The sequence below is a fragment of the Manacus candei genome, unplaced genomic scaffold, assembly GCF_025592945.1.
Source record: "Manacus candei isolate 608988 ecotype Guabito, Panama unplaced genomic scaffold, ASM2559294v1 h1tg000389l, whole genome shotgun sequence".
NCBI classification, from domain to species: domain Eukaryota; kingdom Metazoa; phylum Chordata; class Aves; order Passeriformes; family Pipridae; genus Manacus; species Manacus candei.
In genome coordinates, this window is record NW_026138437.1 from 5,589 (window position 1) to 18,874 (window position 13,286).

Consider the following 13,286-nt stretch of genomic DNA (forward strand, 5'->3'; position numbering starts at 1 on the left):
TGTCCCAGGGGCTCCCCGAGCTGCCCTGCCAAGGGTGGGCACACGGGGGGTGGGCTCAGGTGGGTCTGAAGGGCCGTCCAGCACCTTGGGGGGTGACCTGGGGGGCTGGGACTGAAAACCCCTGGGAGCTGTGCAAGTCCTTGAGACAACGAGCTCCTGCTTTTTTAATGAACAGCCTGAAGAACAACCCAAGTGGAATCCTATTTTTGTTCTCCAAATTTCAGAGAAAGTCACAGACCTGCATTAGGGCCAGGAAGGACAATTCCTGTGCCTAAAGCCCCTCTGTGTGGCCCCACAACCAGCAATGCTGATGAGACCCTTGGAGCTCTCTGGGGCCGCAGCAGCTGCAGGGACTCTGCTCCAGCACGGGCTTCCCACGGGCTCACATCCTTCTTTGTGGGCATCCCCTGCTCCGCCGTGGGCTCCTCCTTGGGCTGCAGGGGAATCTCAGCTCCAGGCCTGGAGCACCTCCTGCCCCTCCTCCTGCACTGCCCTGGGGGTCTGCAGAGCTGTTCCTCTCCCCTATTCCCACTCTGCTCCTCTCTGCACCCAATTCCATCTGCACAAGGACTTTTTCCTCCTTAAATACATTATCCCCGAGGCCCCAGTACACTGCTCAGCTTGGATCACCTGGAATATGGGTCACCAGGTCTGTGCCCAACATGGATCACCTGGAATGTGGGTCACCAGGAACGTGGGTCACCAGGTCTGTGCCCAACATGGATAACCTAGAATGTTGGTCACCAGGTCTGTGCCCAACATGGATCACCTGGAACGTGGGTCACCAGGTCTGTGCCCAACGGGGGTCCCTGTGGATCATCCAACGCGGGTCCTCCCATGGCTGATGGAGTTGGAGCAGCAGCCGAAGCTCTTCCCGCAGTCGGGGCACTTGGGGCTTCCCTTACTGGTGGGTCCGTTGGTGGTAGGTCAAGGCAGAGCTGTGGGTGAAGCTCCTCTCACACTCGTCACACTTGTAGGGCCTCTCCCCGGTGTGGATGCGACGGTGGATGACGAGGTGGGAGTTGCGTTTGAAGCCCTTCCCGCAGTCGCTGCAGCGGAAGGGCCTCTCCCCCGTGTGTATCTGCTCATGCATGAGGAGATGGGAGCTGATCCTAAACCTCTTCCCACACTTGGGGCACTGGTAGGGCCGTTCCCCACTGTGGATCTTCTGGTGCTGGAGCAGTCCAGAGCTCTGGCTGAAGCTCTTCCCACATTCCAAACACTTGCAGGGCTGTTCCCTGGAGTGCAGGCCCAGGTGGGTGTGGAGGCTGCCTCTCCGGTTGAAGCTCTTCCCACATTCCCCACAGGTGTAAGGTTGTTCTCCAGTGTGGAGGATCTGGTGGCGGATCAGGCAGGACTTCTGGCTGAAGCTGTTCCCACATTTCCCACACGTGTAGGGCTTTTCCCCAGTGTGGATCACCTGGTGTCGGAGCAGGTGGGAGCTCTGACTGAAGCTCTTCCCACACTCCCCACACGTGTAGGGCCGTTCTCCACTGTGGATGTGCTGGTGCTTGAGGAGGTCAGTGCTCTTGCTGAAGCTCTTCCCACATTCCAAGCAGCTGAAGGGTTTCTCCCTGCTGGGAGGCTGCTCAGGGACCACCAGCTCGCAGCTCCGCCTCAAGCTCCGGCCGCCTTCCCGGCACACACTGGCTCTTTCCTCCTCACAGCCCCCTGGGCTGGCTTTGGAGCCCCTCCTGCGGGGGCATCTCCGGCCCTTTTCCTCCCCGCTGCCTTCCTGCGCCGGGGAGCCCTTCAAAACGGCCTCTCCCACCAGGCTCTGCCGGGGGGATTTGTCCTCCGCGCTCTCCGGCCTCACCTCGGGGCCTGGGGCAGGAACCAACAAGGACACGCAGGGGATTTGCCTCCGGCCCACAGGGAAGCCCAAGGACATCCCCCCAACTCCGGCCCCGGCAGGACGGCCACAAAAGACAAAAGACCCACCCAAAGGGGCACTGACTTCCTCCTCACCTGCCTGGGGGGCCCAAGGTATCTTCCTCTTCCTCGCAGCCTCCTCCTCCATCCGCCCAAGCTTTGGGAAGCAGAAATCCTGCTAGGGGGTGGGGGAAAGGGGGTGAGTGTGTTGCCCAAGTCCATCTCTGGAACTCACCAGGCATCCTGTGTCCCTGAAAAACCTCCAAAACACCAACATTCAGCCCAGAAAAAAAGAAAACAACAAGATTTGGGAAAAAAAACCCTCACAAACTCCCCGCAAATTTGCAAAAGATCAAGAGTCAGCAAAAAATATACTCCAAAATATGAACATTCAGCCCCAAAAAACCCTCCCAGAAGTTCCCCCTCTCTCGTCTCTGCACCTTTACCTTCTGGGCTCTCCCCTCTCTGGGCTGCTGGGGGTCCCGCTTAGGGGTGCCGGGGCTTTTGGGGGTCTCAGGGGACCCTTCTCCCCTCACTCTCTGCTTCAGGGGGCCGGATTCCCAGACATTCCCCCTCTCCGTCTTCTCCACTTTCTTGGCCCGGGGATCCCAGGGGTCCCCACTGCCCAGGCTCCCCTTTCTCCGGGACCCCCCTTGCAGCCTCCCGGGGCTCCTCCCTCTCCCTGCTCCCCCCTCCAGCCTGCCGGGGGTCCCCCAGCTCCGCCATCGCCCCGCTCCGCTCTCCACACTCCGGGGCTCCCGCCCTTCCTCCCCCCACCCCCGGCTCTCCCGAGGGCTCCCCAAACCCGCTGCCTCGGCTCCCTCCGGCTCCCCCGGACCAGCCCCCCCCGCCCACACCGGCCTCACAATGGAGCCGCCGGGGCCTCACCCACCAACACCAACCCCCAACAAGGGGGGGACCCGCAGCCCCCCGACCACCCACGGGGCTCTGCCCACAACCCACCCCGACACCGCCCCAAAACACCCCCCGGGGACCCCCAGCAGCCCCCCGGCAAACCGCCCCGCACAAAGGCCGCCTGTGCCCGAGCCAACAAAACGCCCCCACAGCCGAGGGGACACCAGAGGCTGCCCCGGGGCAACGAGAGCAGGGAGCGGATCGGGCCCCGCACACGTGGCCGGGCTCTTGGCTCAGCCGGCCGGGATCGGCAACCAACAGCACGGCCCCGACCGCCGGGGGGGAGAAAAACAAGGGGTGAGCGCGTTGCCTTGGGAGTTTCTCCTGCCCAAGTCCAGCTCTAGGACTCACCGGGCATCCTGTGCCCATAAAAACCCCCAAAACACCAACATTCAGCCCAAAATCCCCTCCCAGGAGTTCCCCCTCTCTGCTCTCTGGGGTTAGGGGGGTCCCCCCTGTCTGGCCTGATGGCACTTCTGCCTGCATTGGGGGTCCCCCTTCTCCGGGCTGCCGGGGGTCCCGCGGCTCCGGGGGGTTCCCACTCTCCGGGGTCCCCTTTACTGTGGCCAGGGGGGTCCCAGGGCTCACTTCTCCCCACTCTGCCTCCCGGGGCCGGCCGGCCCTCCTCTCTCGGCTCCCACCCTCGCAAACCTCTTGGCGCTCTCGGCTCCCACCCCGCCTCAAGGCCCCCCCTCCTCTCCACACTCCAAGGCCTTCCCCCTCTCCAGGACCCCCGCTTAAGGGGCCCGGCGCTCCCTCTCTGCTCCCCCCCCTCCAGCATTCCGGGGGTCCCCCAGCTCCGGGATCGCCCCTCTCCGCTCTCCCCACTCCGCGGCTACCGGGGTTCCCCCCCGGCTCTCACGGGGGCCCCCAAACCGCTCTCGCCCCCCTCGCCATTGCCCAGCCACCGCCAGGACCTTTTGGCTGCTCTTCTTTGTGCTCCCGCTCGGCTCCTCCCTCGGTTGGGCCGCCGCTTTTGGCGGGTTTCCTCCTCCGGGATCCGCCCCCTGCAGCCCTTCCCCCCCTGGACCAGCCCCCTTGGGCCCCCCTTGGGCCCCCCTTGCCCAATAAGTCTGATTATACAGACAAGCAATTTGGTTTTCATCCACAAAACCCAAATGTATAACCCAGCACCCTGGGGCATGAACAAAGTGGTTTTCCTTGGGCCCCCCCCGAGTCCAAAGTAAAGGGAGAGGGAAAAAAAACCTGCTGGTGGGAGAGCTGTTGCAGTCTGGTCAGAAGTGGTGATTGCAGTCCAGTTGAGGGTGGTGGTCTCAGTCTGGTTGGGAGTGGTGAGCTGCAGCCTTTCTCCCGATCCCACGAGTGGTGGAAAGGTTCTGAAACTCCAGGTTTATATATTCTCCAGTTCAGGCAGGAATGGTCAGTCGTTCCCTCAGAGCGGGGAATTCCATAAAAGGATGCTTAGTTCTTCCCTCAGAGCGGGGAATTTTATAAAAGGATATGAGGATTGTCAGAGCGGGGAATTCCATAAAAGGGTATGAGGACAGGGACACCCCCCCCACCTCGCAGTCCCCCCCCCCCCCCCCGACAGCAGTTTTTGGGAAAATGGCATGGAAGGCCATAGAATACACACTTTTGGGCTACACCCATCCAGTGAGGAATCGGTCCCAGCTGTTCTAACTAGGACACTGTGTCCGTCATCGCTGCCATCATCATCATCATCATCGGCCTCGTGGCAGTCGGTGTCTGGAAGCTCCGATCCGGTAACTCCCGGGATGGGGGCCGGCAAGGGGCACGGATCCGCCCGGCAGCATTCCGGGGATCCTGTGCCACGGGTGCTGATCCCACTTTCTTTCCATAGGGAAGAGGGAGGGGAATGGATACGACCCCGCGCCCACCAGTGAGCCCCAGCAGCGTGTGTGGATCCAGATCCTCTGTGCAGGGATCCCAGGATGGATGCCGGGATTCCAGAGGGGAATGGGGGCCTAATGGCTGGAGTGGGATTGGAAGGGGATTGCAGCTCAGGGCAGGATTCCAGAGTGGGATCAGGTGGAATTGTGGACTGGGATCAGGGCTGGATTCTGGAGTGGGATTGGGGTGTGATGGATGGAGTGGGATTGGGGTGGGATGGACGGAGCAGGATCAGGTGGGAATCCGGAGCAGTTCCTACTCTCCCTGGGCTCCACAGCCAGATCCATCCCCTGGGATGGGAACAGGGACATGGTGACTCCTTTCCCCACTCTCATCCCAGCAGGAATCACGGCCTGAGTGATCCTGGAGCTGGATCCACCCCTTCCCTCTCCCTGCGGAAAGGCAGGAGCTGCTGGCAGAGCTCATCCCGCTGCTCCCACCCACCCCGGCCCCCCTGCGGCTCTTCCCCATGGATCAACTTCCTGCTTTTTCCTGTGTGAAACCCAGGACCACAATTATTCCTGAGGCTTTAATTTGGGTGTGAAAATCTCCTGCTTTGGGCAAGAAATCCTGGCTCCTCCTCTGGCATCCGGCAGTTCCTCTGTGGGAACCAGGAATGGGAATGGGGACGGCGAATGGGGACGGCGGGGGTGGGATAGGGACACTGGGAGCAGGTTGGGGACACCAGGATTTGGAATGGGGACGTTGGGACTGGGATGGGGACATTGCGGACAGGGATGGGGACACTGGGAGTAGGTTGCAGACATCAGGAATGGAAATGGGAACACCAGGAGACAATGGGGAAAGGGATGGGGACACCAGGAGCAGGATGGGATGACCAGGAGAAGGTTGGGGACACTGGAACAGGCTGGGGTCATCAGGAATGGGGTGGAGATTGCAGGAATAGCAATGGAGACATGGGGAGCAGGTTGGGGACAGCAGAAACTGGGAATGGGGACCCACGAAAATGGGAATGCGGAAAACAGAGCTGGGATGGGAACATCAGGAATGGGAATGGGGACACCAGGAATGGGAATGGGGAAAACAGAACTGGGTTGGGAACTCTAGGAATGGGAATGGGGACACCAGGAATGGGAATGGGGACACCAGGAATGGGAATGGGGACCTGGAGGACCACGCTGGGGACACTGGGAGCAGCCTGGGGACAGCAGCAACTGGGATGGCAACACCAGGAAAGGGAACAGGGACATTGGCAGCAGGTTGGAGATACCAGGGACTGGGAACGGGGACATCAGGAATGGGATGGGAACACTGGGAATAGGAACACTGGGAATGGGAACAGCAGGAATGGAGTGGGAACATGAGGGACCAGGATGGGGACACTGGGGACTGATGGAGAGGAGCAGAGACCCCAGACTCACCTAAACCCCTCCCAGAACTGAGGGCCAAGAGAAGCTCCACCTGAGCTCTGCCTGAGCTTTGCCCATTATTAATATGCACAGATAGATGTTGTGATCAGATGAATATGATTTATCATATTTAATCATATATGAAAATTGTATACAACCCCAATATTGTGTGAAACTCTCGAGCAAGTTCTCTGTGGTGCGAACCACGCTCGCTGCCGACGTCGGCAATAAATCCCTTTGCTGCTCAAAGATCCAAAGTCTCTGAGCAGTTCTTTGGACTGGGTTTTTCAGCATCACAGAGACAAAGGCACACACTGACGGATCCCCTCAGAGGGCAACATTCTCACCAAAGCTCCCCTCTCAGCTTCCTTTACACTGACCTCTGACTGCAGGGACCTCCTTCCCACTCTGCTGATGCTTCTCAGGTTGCGAACCACCCGGAAAAAACCCAAATGTCAAGGGATGTGCTTAGATTCACCAAGGATACAGCCCACCAGAATTAACATCTGATTCACACTGGCAGGAAAATGCTCACCTTGCTCGTTGTCCCTCCAGTGCCAAAGGCCCACCCACCGCTTGCATCCCACCTGCAAAGAACAAGAAGATGCTCACAGAACGACCTTTGAAGAGAAGTGCCTGTCACAACTGCAAGGAGGGATGCACAACAATCTCACGTGGGGGATATTCTCTGCTCTGCCCTGCAGACTCTTGTGCTGGGGTGAAAACACAGCCTCTCTGCTTCCCTCTCCTGAGGGACTTGTTCTTAGACATCCCTTTCCCCTCCTGGCAATTCCCAAGCCTGGACCCGGCTCTCAGCCCCTCTCTGGCTCAGAGCCCTCAACTTCTCTTGCAGAGAGCTGGGCCTGTCAACCCAGCTGCCAAAAGCACGGCCCTTGGGCTGCCTCGGAGGTTCCTGCAGTCGCCCCAGGCCCTGCCCAAGGCCCTCCCATCAGGGGCTGGGCCCTGGGGGCCGGGGGAGAACCCACCCGCGGCTTGGCCCTTCTTGCCCAGCCCTGCTCTGGCCCAGCCTCCTCCCCCTGCACACTCCCCACTGCCACAGCCTGCGCTGGGGCAGCATTTCCTTCCTGGGCCCTTTCCAGCTGCCCCCATGGGGACACTTCCATTTTCTGGGCCAGGCCCCAGAGGCAATCCCAGCCAGTCCTGCCCCTCGTCCCCAGCCCGGCTCACTGACTCCTGGGGGCCCCTGGAAGCCAAGAGCCAAAGGCCGACCCCCCCAGAGTGCAGCCCCACCATCGGCACTGGGGCCCCAGGGCTTCCCTTTCCCAAGCAGCCCCTGCAAAGCCTTGTCAGAGAGAAAACTGGGTGACCCGAGTCCTGGATGCTTTTAGGAAAGAGGTCTGAACATTTCTTGAAGAATGGAGGGGGGTGACTTTTTTATTCTTGACCTTTCCAGTTCTCCATTTGGGGGCAGGATGTCCTCTGGGCCAATGTTTTGTTCCCTTTGCAGTGAGTGCAGCCTCAGAGGGCTGAGCCCTCTCTGGCTGGGCTTGGCCTCTCCTGCAGAGACTCAGGCCTGGCTGGGCTGCCCCAGGCAGACGCTGCAGGAAGAAGAGCTCAGGCGGCCTGGGTCTGGTGTCCCTGGGGCTCAGCCTGTGCCCCATTGCTGGGCAGGGGCTGAGCCCCACCTCTGCCTGGGGGCCTTGGCCAAAGGGCTGCCAAGGAAGAGGCCCAGGAGCCTTGGGGCCTGCCCAGCTTTCCTCCTCCCTGGGGGCTCTCAGTCCTCCCCTGACACCGTGTGGGCCCAAGGCCTTGCTGGCTTCGGGCTCACGGCCCGCCGGCACCATCCCAGCGGCCTGACCCCCCTCCTTCCCCTCTCTCCAGCCTCTCCTGCCTTTTCTGCCAAGGGGCCAGCCAAGGCAAACCCCGGTTCTCAGCAATGGCACCTGTGGCACGGCTGCAAGGCTCCAGTGGGCCAGGCAAGAGCAGGAGCACCCAGAGCCTGAGGAGCCAGGAGATGCCCTGGCTGGGCATGGTGCTGCTGCGGGACGAGCTGACACCTCTGCACAGTCTCTGCCCGTCCCTGCCAGCCGACTTCTGCCCAGGCTCTGGGCACGGGGACGCAGCACTGACACTTTTCAGCCCCCGCGCTGTTCCACAGAGGCTGTGATGTCACAAGGCCCTTGCCTGGCAGCCAGGAGATGGGCAAGGCAAGGCAAGGACGGAGCCTCTGAGCCACCAGCACGCTGTCCCCAAAGGCTGGGGTGGCACAGAAGCCCAGAGTCCCTGAGCTTGGCAGAGACTTGTGAGATCAACCGGCGTCCAGCCTACGCCCCATCCCCAGCACGTCAAGCAGAGCACGGCACTCAGTGCCATGGCCAGTCTTTGCTTAAACACCTCCAGGGACGCTGACTCCACCACCTCCCTGGGCAGCCCATTTCAAGACATAATCCCTCTTTCTCTCCAAAAAGTCCTGCTCCTGTCCCTGACAAACAGCCCCTGACAGGCAGGTCCTCGTGTCCTCTTGTCCTGTCGCCTGTTGCCTCGGAGAAGGGGCTGACCCCCACCTGGCTCCAGCCTCCTGTCAGGAAGTTGTGGACAGGGAGAAGGTCAGACCCAAGCCTCCTCTTCTCCAGGTTGGAGAAGCCCAGCTCCCTCAGCTGCTCCTCACAGGCCATACACTGCAGACCCTTGCCCAGCTCCATTGCCCTGCTCTCCACCCACTGCAGCCCCTCAAGGTTCTCCCTGAATTGAGGGGCCCAGAGCTGGACACAGCACTCCAGGGGTGGCCTCACCAGTGCCCAGTCCAGCAGAAGAATCCCTGCCCTGCTCCTGCTGCCACACTCTTTCTGATCCAGGCCAGCCTGCCCTTGGCCTTCTTGCCCACCCGGGCACCCGCTGGCTCAGGTTCAGCCTCTGTCCACCAGCACCCCCAGGGCCTCTCCCACGGGGACCCTTTGCAACTCCTCTGCCCCCGGCCTGGAGCTGCAGGGGGTTCTTGTGGCCACAGGCCCCAAAGGCACCAAAGGCACTCTTGAACCTCATGCCCACGGGCTCGGCCCAGAGGTCCAGCCTGTCCAGGTCCCTCTGCACAGCCTTCCTGCCCTCCTGCACATCCACACTGCAAACCAGCTTGGGGTCCTCTGCCAATTTGCTCCTGGAAGACTCAATGCCCTCCTGCAGATCCCCACGAAAAATAGGCAACAGGACTGGGCCTGTTACCCAACAAGTTCTAGTGCTTGACAAAGGAGCCCACCCAGCAGTGGGGAGAAACTGCTGGCAGGAGATTGAATGGGGGCAAGAGACAATGGATGATGGACAAGTTCTGGGCCATGGTCATTTGTTAGGAAAACAAAGTAAAAGTTTAGAGCCCGGAATACCTTACTGGTCAGAGACCTGGCAGAGAAATCTATTTTTGAGACCTGGACACCAAGAAGGCAGAATTTCTAAACCACAAAGGCCCTTAGAGAAACCAGAAATGAAGGTAAAACTAACACAGACAGTTACTGAGGCTCTCCCTATCTAGGGAAAAGACAAGAAAAGGACAAAAACTGTGGGCTAAGCATCATGCAAAGTGAGAAATCCAGAGCCAATAGAAGAGAGAAGAAGAATTCCTGGAGAGAACTGGTAAACCAATGGACAGGAATTCCTTTGTTTGCTAAAATGTAAAAAGAGTTAAAAGTTTTGAGAACTGATGTACAGGTTTAAGAGAGCAATTCCTGTGTCCCTTCGGTGCTGAATGAAGTCGGGTCACCTCTGGAACCCAACCAACTGCTCAGAGATTTTATTCCCCGGCTTTCGCTGACGGTTTCTGGGGACCCAGATGAGACAAAGCAGCGCCGACAGGGCAGAGCAGAGGAATCGTTGGCCCTGCAGCGTGTACCAAAGGAGTTTTAGGGAGATCTTCCAGTTCCCTGGTCTGGGGAGTTCACCACGCCTTCTTTTGTGGGAAAAAGAACAGGCCATGAATTTTGGGTACTTGATTTTAAGGCCTTTTGCCTGCACATCAGGCACAGCAATGGGAAGGAGGCAGCGTGAGGCTGAGAGGTTTCTGTCATGGTTTGTGGGCTTGGGTGAGATTGGGCCAGAATTACAGGACACCTGTAAAATCTGGGCTTTGGGAAAGGTTAGGGAGGGTTGGGAAAGGTGTTCAAAGGGTGGTTTTGCCTGAGGTGTTAAACATGGGAGCGGGTCTGTCTTCCCGATTCCCAAGAGAAGAGACCCCAGAAAGCTCCCCTGCAGGTTGTGTTTTAAGGAACAGGAGAAGAGACTGAGGGTAAGGGGTTTCTTTCCTGGAGGGAAGGGCTGTCGTTCACTTGCAGGAGCCCTGCGCTGAAATTGCCAGTCTGACTGCCCAAACTGAACACACCTGAAGATTCCTGCCAGACAAAAAGGGCCAGGACAGAAAGCTCTTGCTGCCCATGGAGTGCCCAGGGTGGCCCCCCAACTGCATGTGAAACCCGAAGGTTCCAGGCTTTCTTTCCTGGGGGAAAGGCCGTGACATCCCAAAGAGTCCCGTGGCAGACAGGTGGGGCTGCACTGTGGGGGTGTGAGGTGTTGGTTCTTTGGTTTCCAGGGGCTATTCCAGAATGGAGAGGACAGGCTGTGACACCACAAAGGAGCCCTTGGCACACGGGTGGAGTTGAACTGTCACATGGGGGGGGCTTGGTTCTTTGGTTTCCAGAGGCTATTCCGGAATGGAGAGGATGGGTCAGAATGGATAGGACAACAAAAGGGCCCAAAGCACATGGGTTGTTCTGCACTATGGTGTGGGGTGTTGCCCGTAAACAAAGACACAAACCAACAGAGTGCCGGTTTATGGGTGCTTTATTCGGGGCCCCGGGAACCTGCGGGCTAACGCCCCAAGTCAGGATTCCGACGACCCTCGTTCTCAGTTCAGCTTTTATACACAAACAAGTTTACATGTATTCTCACGGCTAAAACAATTACAGTTTCTATAGCAACCCAGGTGCAGTAGTTTATAACAATTAACAATCATCTACTCTAATCATAAATCTGCTTAAGTTGCCTTACCCCCCTAGAACTGTTTAACAGACCCTTACCACATCTAAGGTACAAATCGTTACGTACATGCTTGACTACATCTTTTGATTATTGTTTCTACTTCTTCAGTACATTCTATTCCCACGAACAAGGCTGCTGCTTAACTCACTACTGTAATGTGTTGCTTTCTAGGCCTTACCCTTTTACTTAAGCCTTAGCCATTCTACTACTAAATTTAAACTGCTTTGCAACAGTCCCCCCTTTTGAGCATTCTTCAGGCTTTGCTTGCAAGGATGCTCAAATACAGCAATCTTCAGGTTGCAGTTTCTTGATGGATAGGAGGTGATCCATTTTGCGGTGAGATTACTTCTTTTCTTGTTATAGCTTTCATGATTCGTCTCGTATGTTGACCTTCTTTTACAATCATTCCTAAAAGACACTTGTAAACAGTTATGGCTATGACAACAATTATTACAATCAATATTCCGTACTGGATAACAGAAGATATCCATCCTGACACATGGAGACCTAGGGAGCTGAATAATTGTCCTATCCAATTGTGTTCCGCTTCTTTCTGCAGTTTATGAACATTCTCGTCAATTTGTTCTAATTGATTAATATCTTTCTCTACTTCTTGAGTGACATTTGGGATGTGTACACAACAATGCTCATCCTTTGCATGCAGGTAACCGCAAACTCCATGTTCTTTGAGTAATATCAGGTCTAATGCCATGCGGTTTTGTATGGTCATTCTAGAGGTGGCTTGTAATTGTAAATTTAGATCTTTAAATCCTTTCTTAGTGACTGCTGCTAACCTTTCGGTCTGGCTCATCAGTTTGAACAATATTTCTCTATTTCGATATGTTGAAATTGGGGCAAACAAAGATTCTAGTGCCCATCCGAATTTAACTCCTGCTGATGGCTCATGCCAATCTGTTAGTTCCAGGTCATTAATGTCATTACTAACTTCTCTTTTCTCCCGTGGTCGCATCTCTGCTGGTGTTAACTTCTCTTTTCTCCAGAGTGGACAAAGAGTAGGTATCCCTAGTGTGACAGGTACAACCGGACCGTCTAGTGGCATGTGGGTAGTCCATTGACCATGTCCCATGACCCATACTAGGTTTCCGGGACTTCTAACTGTAGTAGTGTGACAATCAATGTTTTTCACATGTCCTTTAATAGTATGGTTATATCCTTGACACTCACATCCTAACTGCAGGAGGGCTTTGACTGGCATTAAGCCTATTTCATCGTCTGGGGTATCACATGTATATATTCGGGTACAATTCCAATCCTCTTTTGTATGTGTTTCTGTCCTCCAATTATGATTCCCTCTATTTCCTGTAGAATAAGTTTGATTCTTTTTTCCCCTTCCAGTGAATGCACCACTGTACCTTTCCAATATAACTATATGTCTCTAGCAGGCTGGGTCCCCAAATTGTTTGCCATTCTTCCGTGGTTGTAGAACTGGTAATATTTTGACAGACCTCTTCTTGTTTTTCTCGTTTTACTGAAGCCGGAACTTTAGAGCATGGGTGTGTTGAATTTGTAACTAAACAGTATCCTTTTAATTCATTAATTGTTTCACTTGTTACCCATGTCCCAATTACTACCCATCGGAAATATCCCGGCATCTGTTCACATTGCTTCTTCATCATTTTGTCACTTAATAAACATACATCTACCGTTTCGCTCCATGTGATGGTTACAAATTTGCAATTCCTTGTAATATTCTTAAACATTTTGGGTATTTCTGGCACTGGAATTATTCCCCATGGAATTGGGTCTCCTGCTGCATGAGGCATAGGGAGACATGCAGTAATTTTAGTAACGTTTTGTACTTTCCCAAAATCTCGAATTAGGCCCACAATTAAATTTTCCTGTTCTATTTCTCTATTCGGAATCTGTAGATCTCTCACATGTCGAGTTTTCCTGGGGGGTATAACTTGTACCTTAGTCATTATTTCCCGAGTTGTGTTTATCATGTGTATTTCTACATACCCATAATCAAAACTCCTTTGAATCCAAACTACACACATGTATGTCCCTTCTACGGTTTTAGACACCTCAGGTACCTGCAGGACGGTATAACCCTTTTGTTGTGTCGCATCCCAAACTGTTGTCACTCCTTCTGTTATGATTCGATCTTGATCTCTCCGTCTCCACTTGACGTGGACATCTCTTAATTCAGCTCCCTGGTCATCTGAAAACAGACAAGTTAAGTTTACATCAGTGTGTTCTGGTGCAAACAAATAAGGATCTGGGGTCTCAATTCTCACGGTGGTCTCTGCTAAA

General features: G+C 55.8%; 1 protein-coding gene and 1 long non-coding RNA gene across 4 annotated transcripts; one reads left to right on the forward strand and one right to left on the reverse strand.

Moving 5' to 3' along the window:
• Nucleotides 1-316: 316 nt before the first annotated feature.
• On the reverse strand, nt 317-2,363 carry LOC127465431 (zinc finger protein 239-like). Of its 2 annotated transcripts, XM_051775898.1 has the most exons (3): nt 1,969-2,363; nt 770-1,824; nt 317-630 (listed from the first exon to the last, which is right to left on the reverse strand). In XM_051775898.1, exons 1-2 carry the CDS (start codon nt 2,018-2,020, stop codon nt 902-904), a joined length of 975 nt encoding a protein of 324 aa, XP_051631858.1. In that variant the 5' UTR covers nt 2,021-2,363; the 3' UTR covers nt 317-630; nt 770-901. The 2 variants fall into 2 exon arrangements, with proteins under 2 accessions (XP_051631858.1, XP_051631857.1); XM_051775897.1 differs by lacking the exon at nt 1,969-2,363 and having other exon boundaries at nt 770-1,962.
• A 2,011-nt stretch (nt 2,364-4,374) lies between these two features.
• LOC127465432 (uncharacterized) lies at nt 4,375-5,192 on the forward strand. 2 transcript variants are annotated; one of them, XR_007902192.1, is made up of 3 exons: nt 4,375-4,511; nt 4,610-4,648; nt 5,000-5,192. It is a non-coding gene; the product is annotated as an uncharacterized LOC127465432 (long non-coding RNA). The 2 variants fall into 2 exon arrangements; XR_007902193.1 differs by having other exon boundaries at nt 5,003-5,192.
• Nucleotides 5,193-13,286: the final 8,094 nt, after the last annotated feature.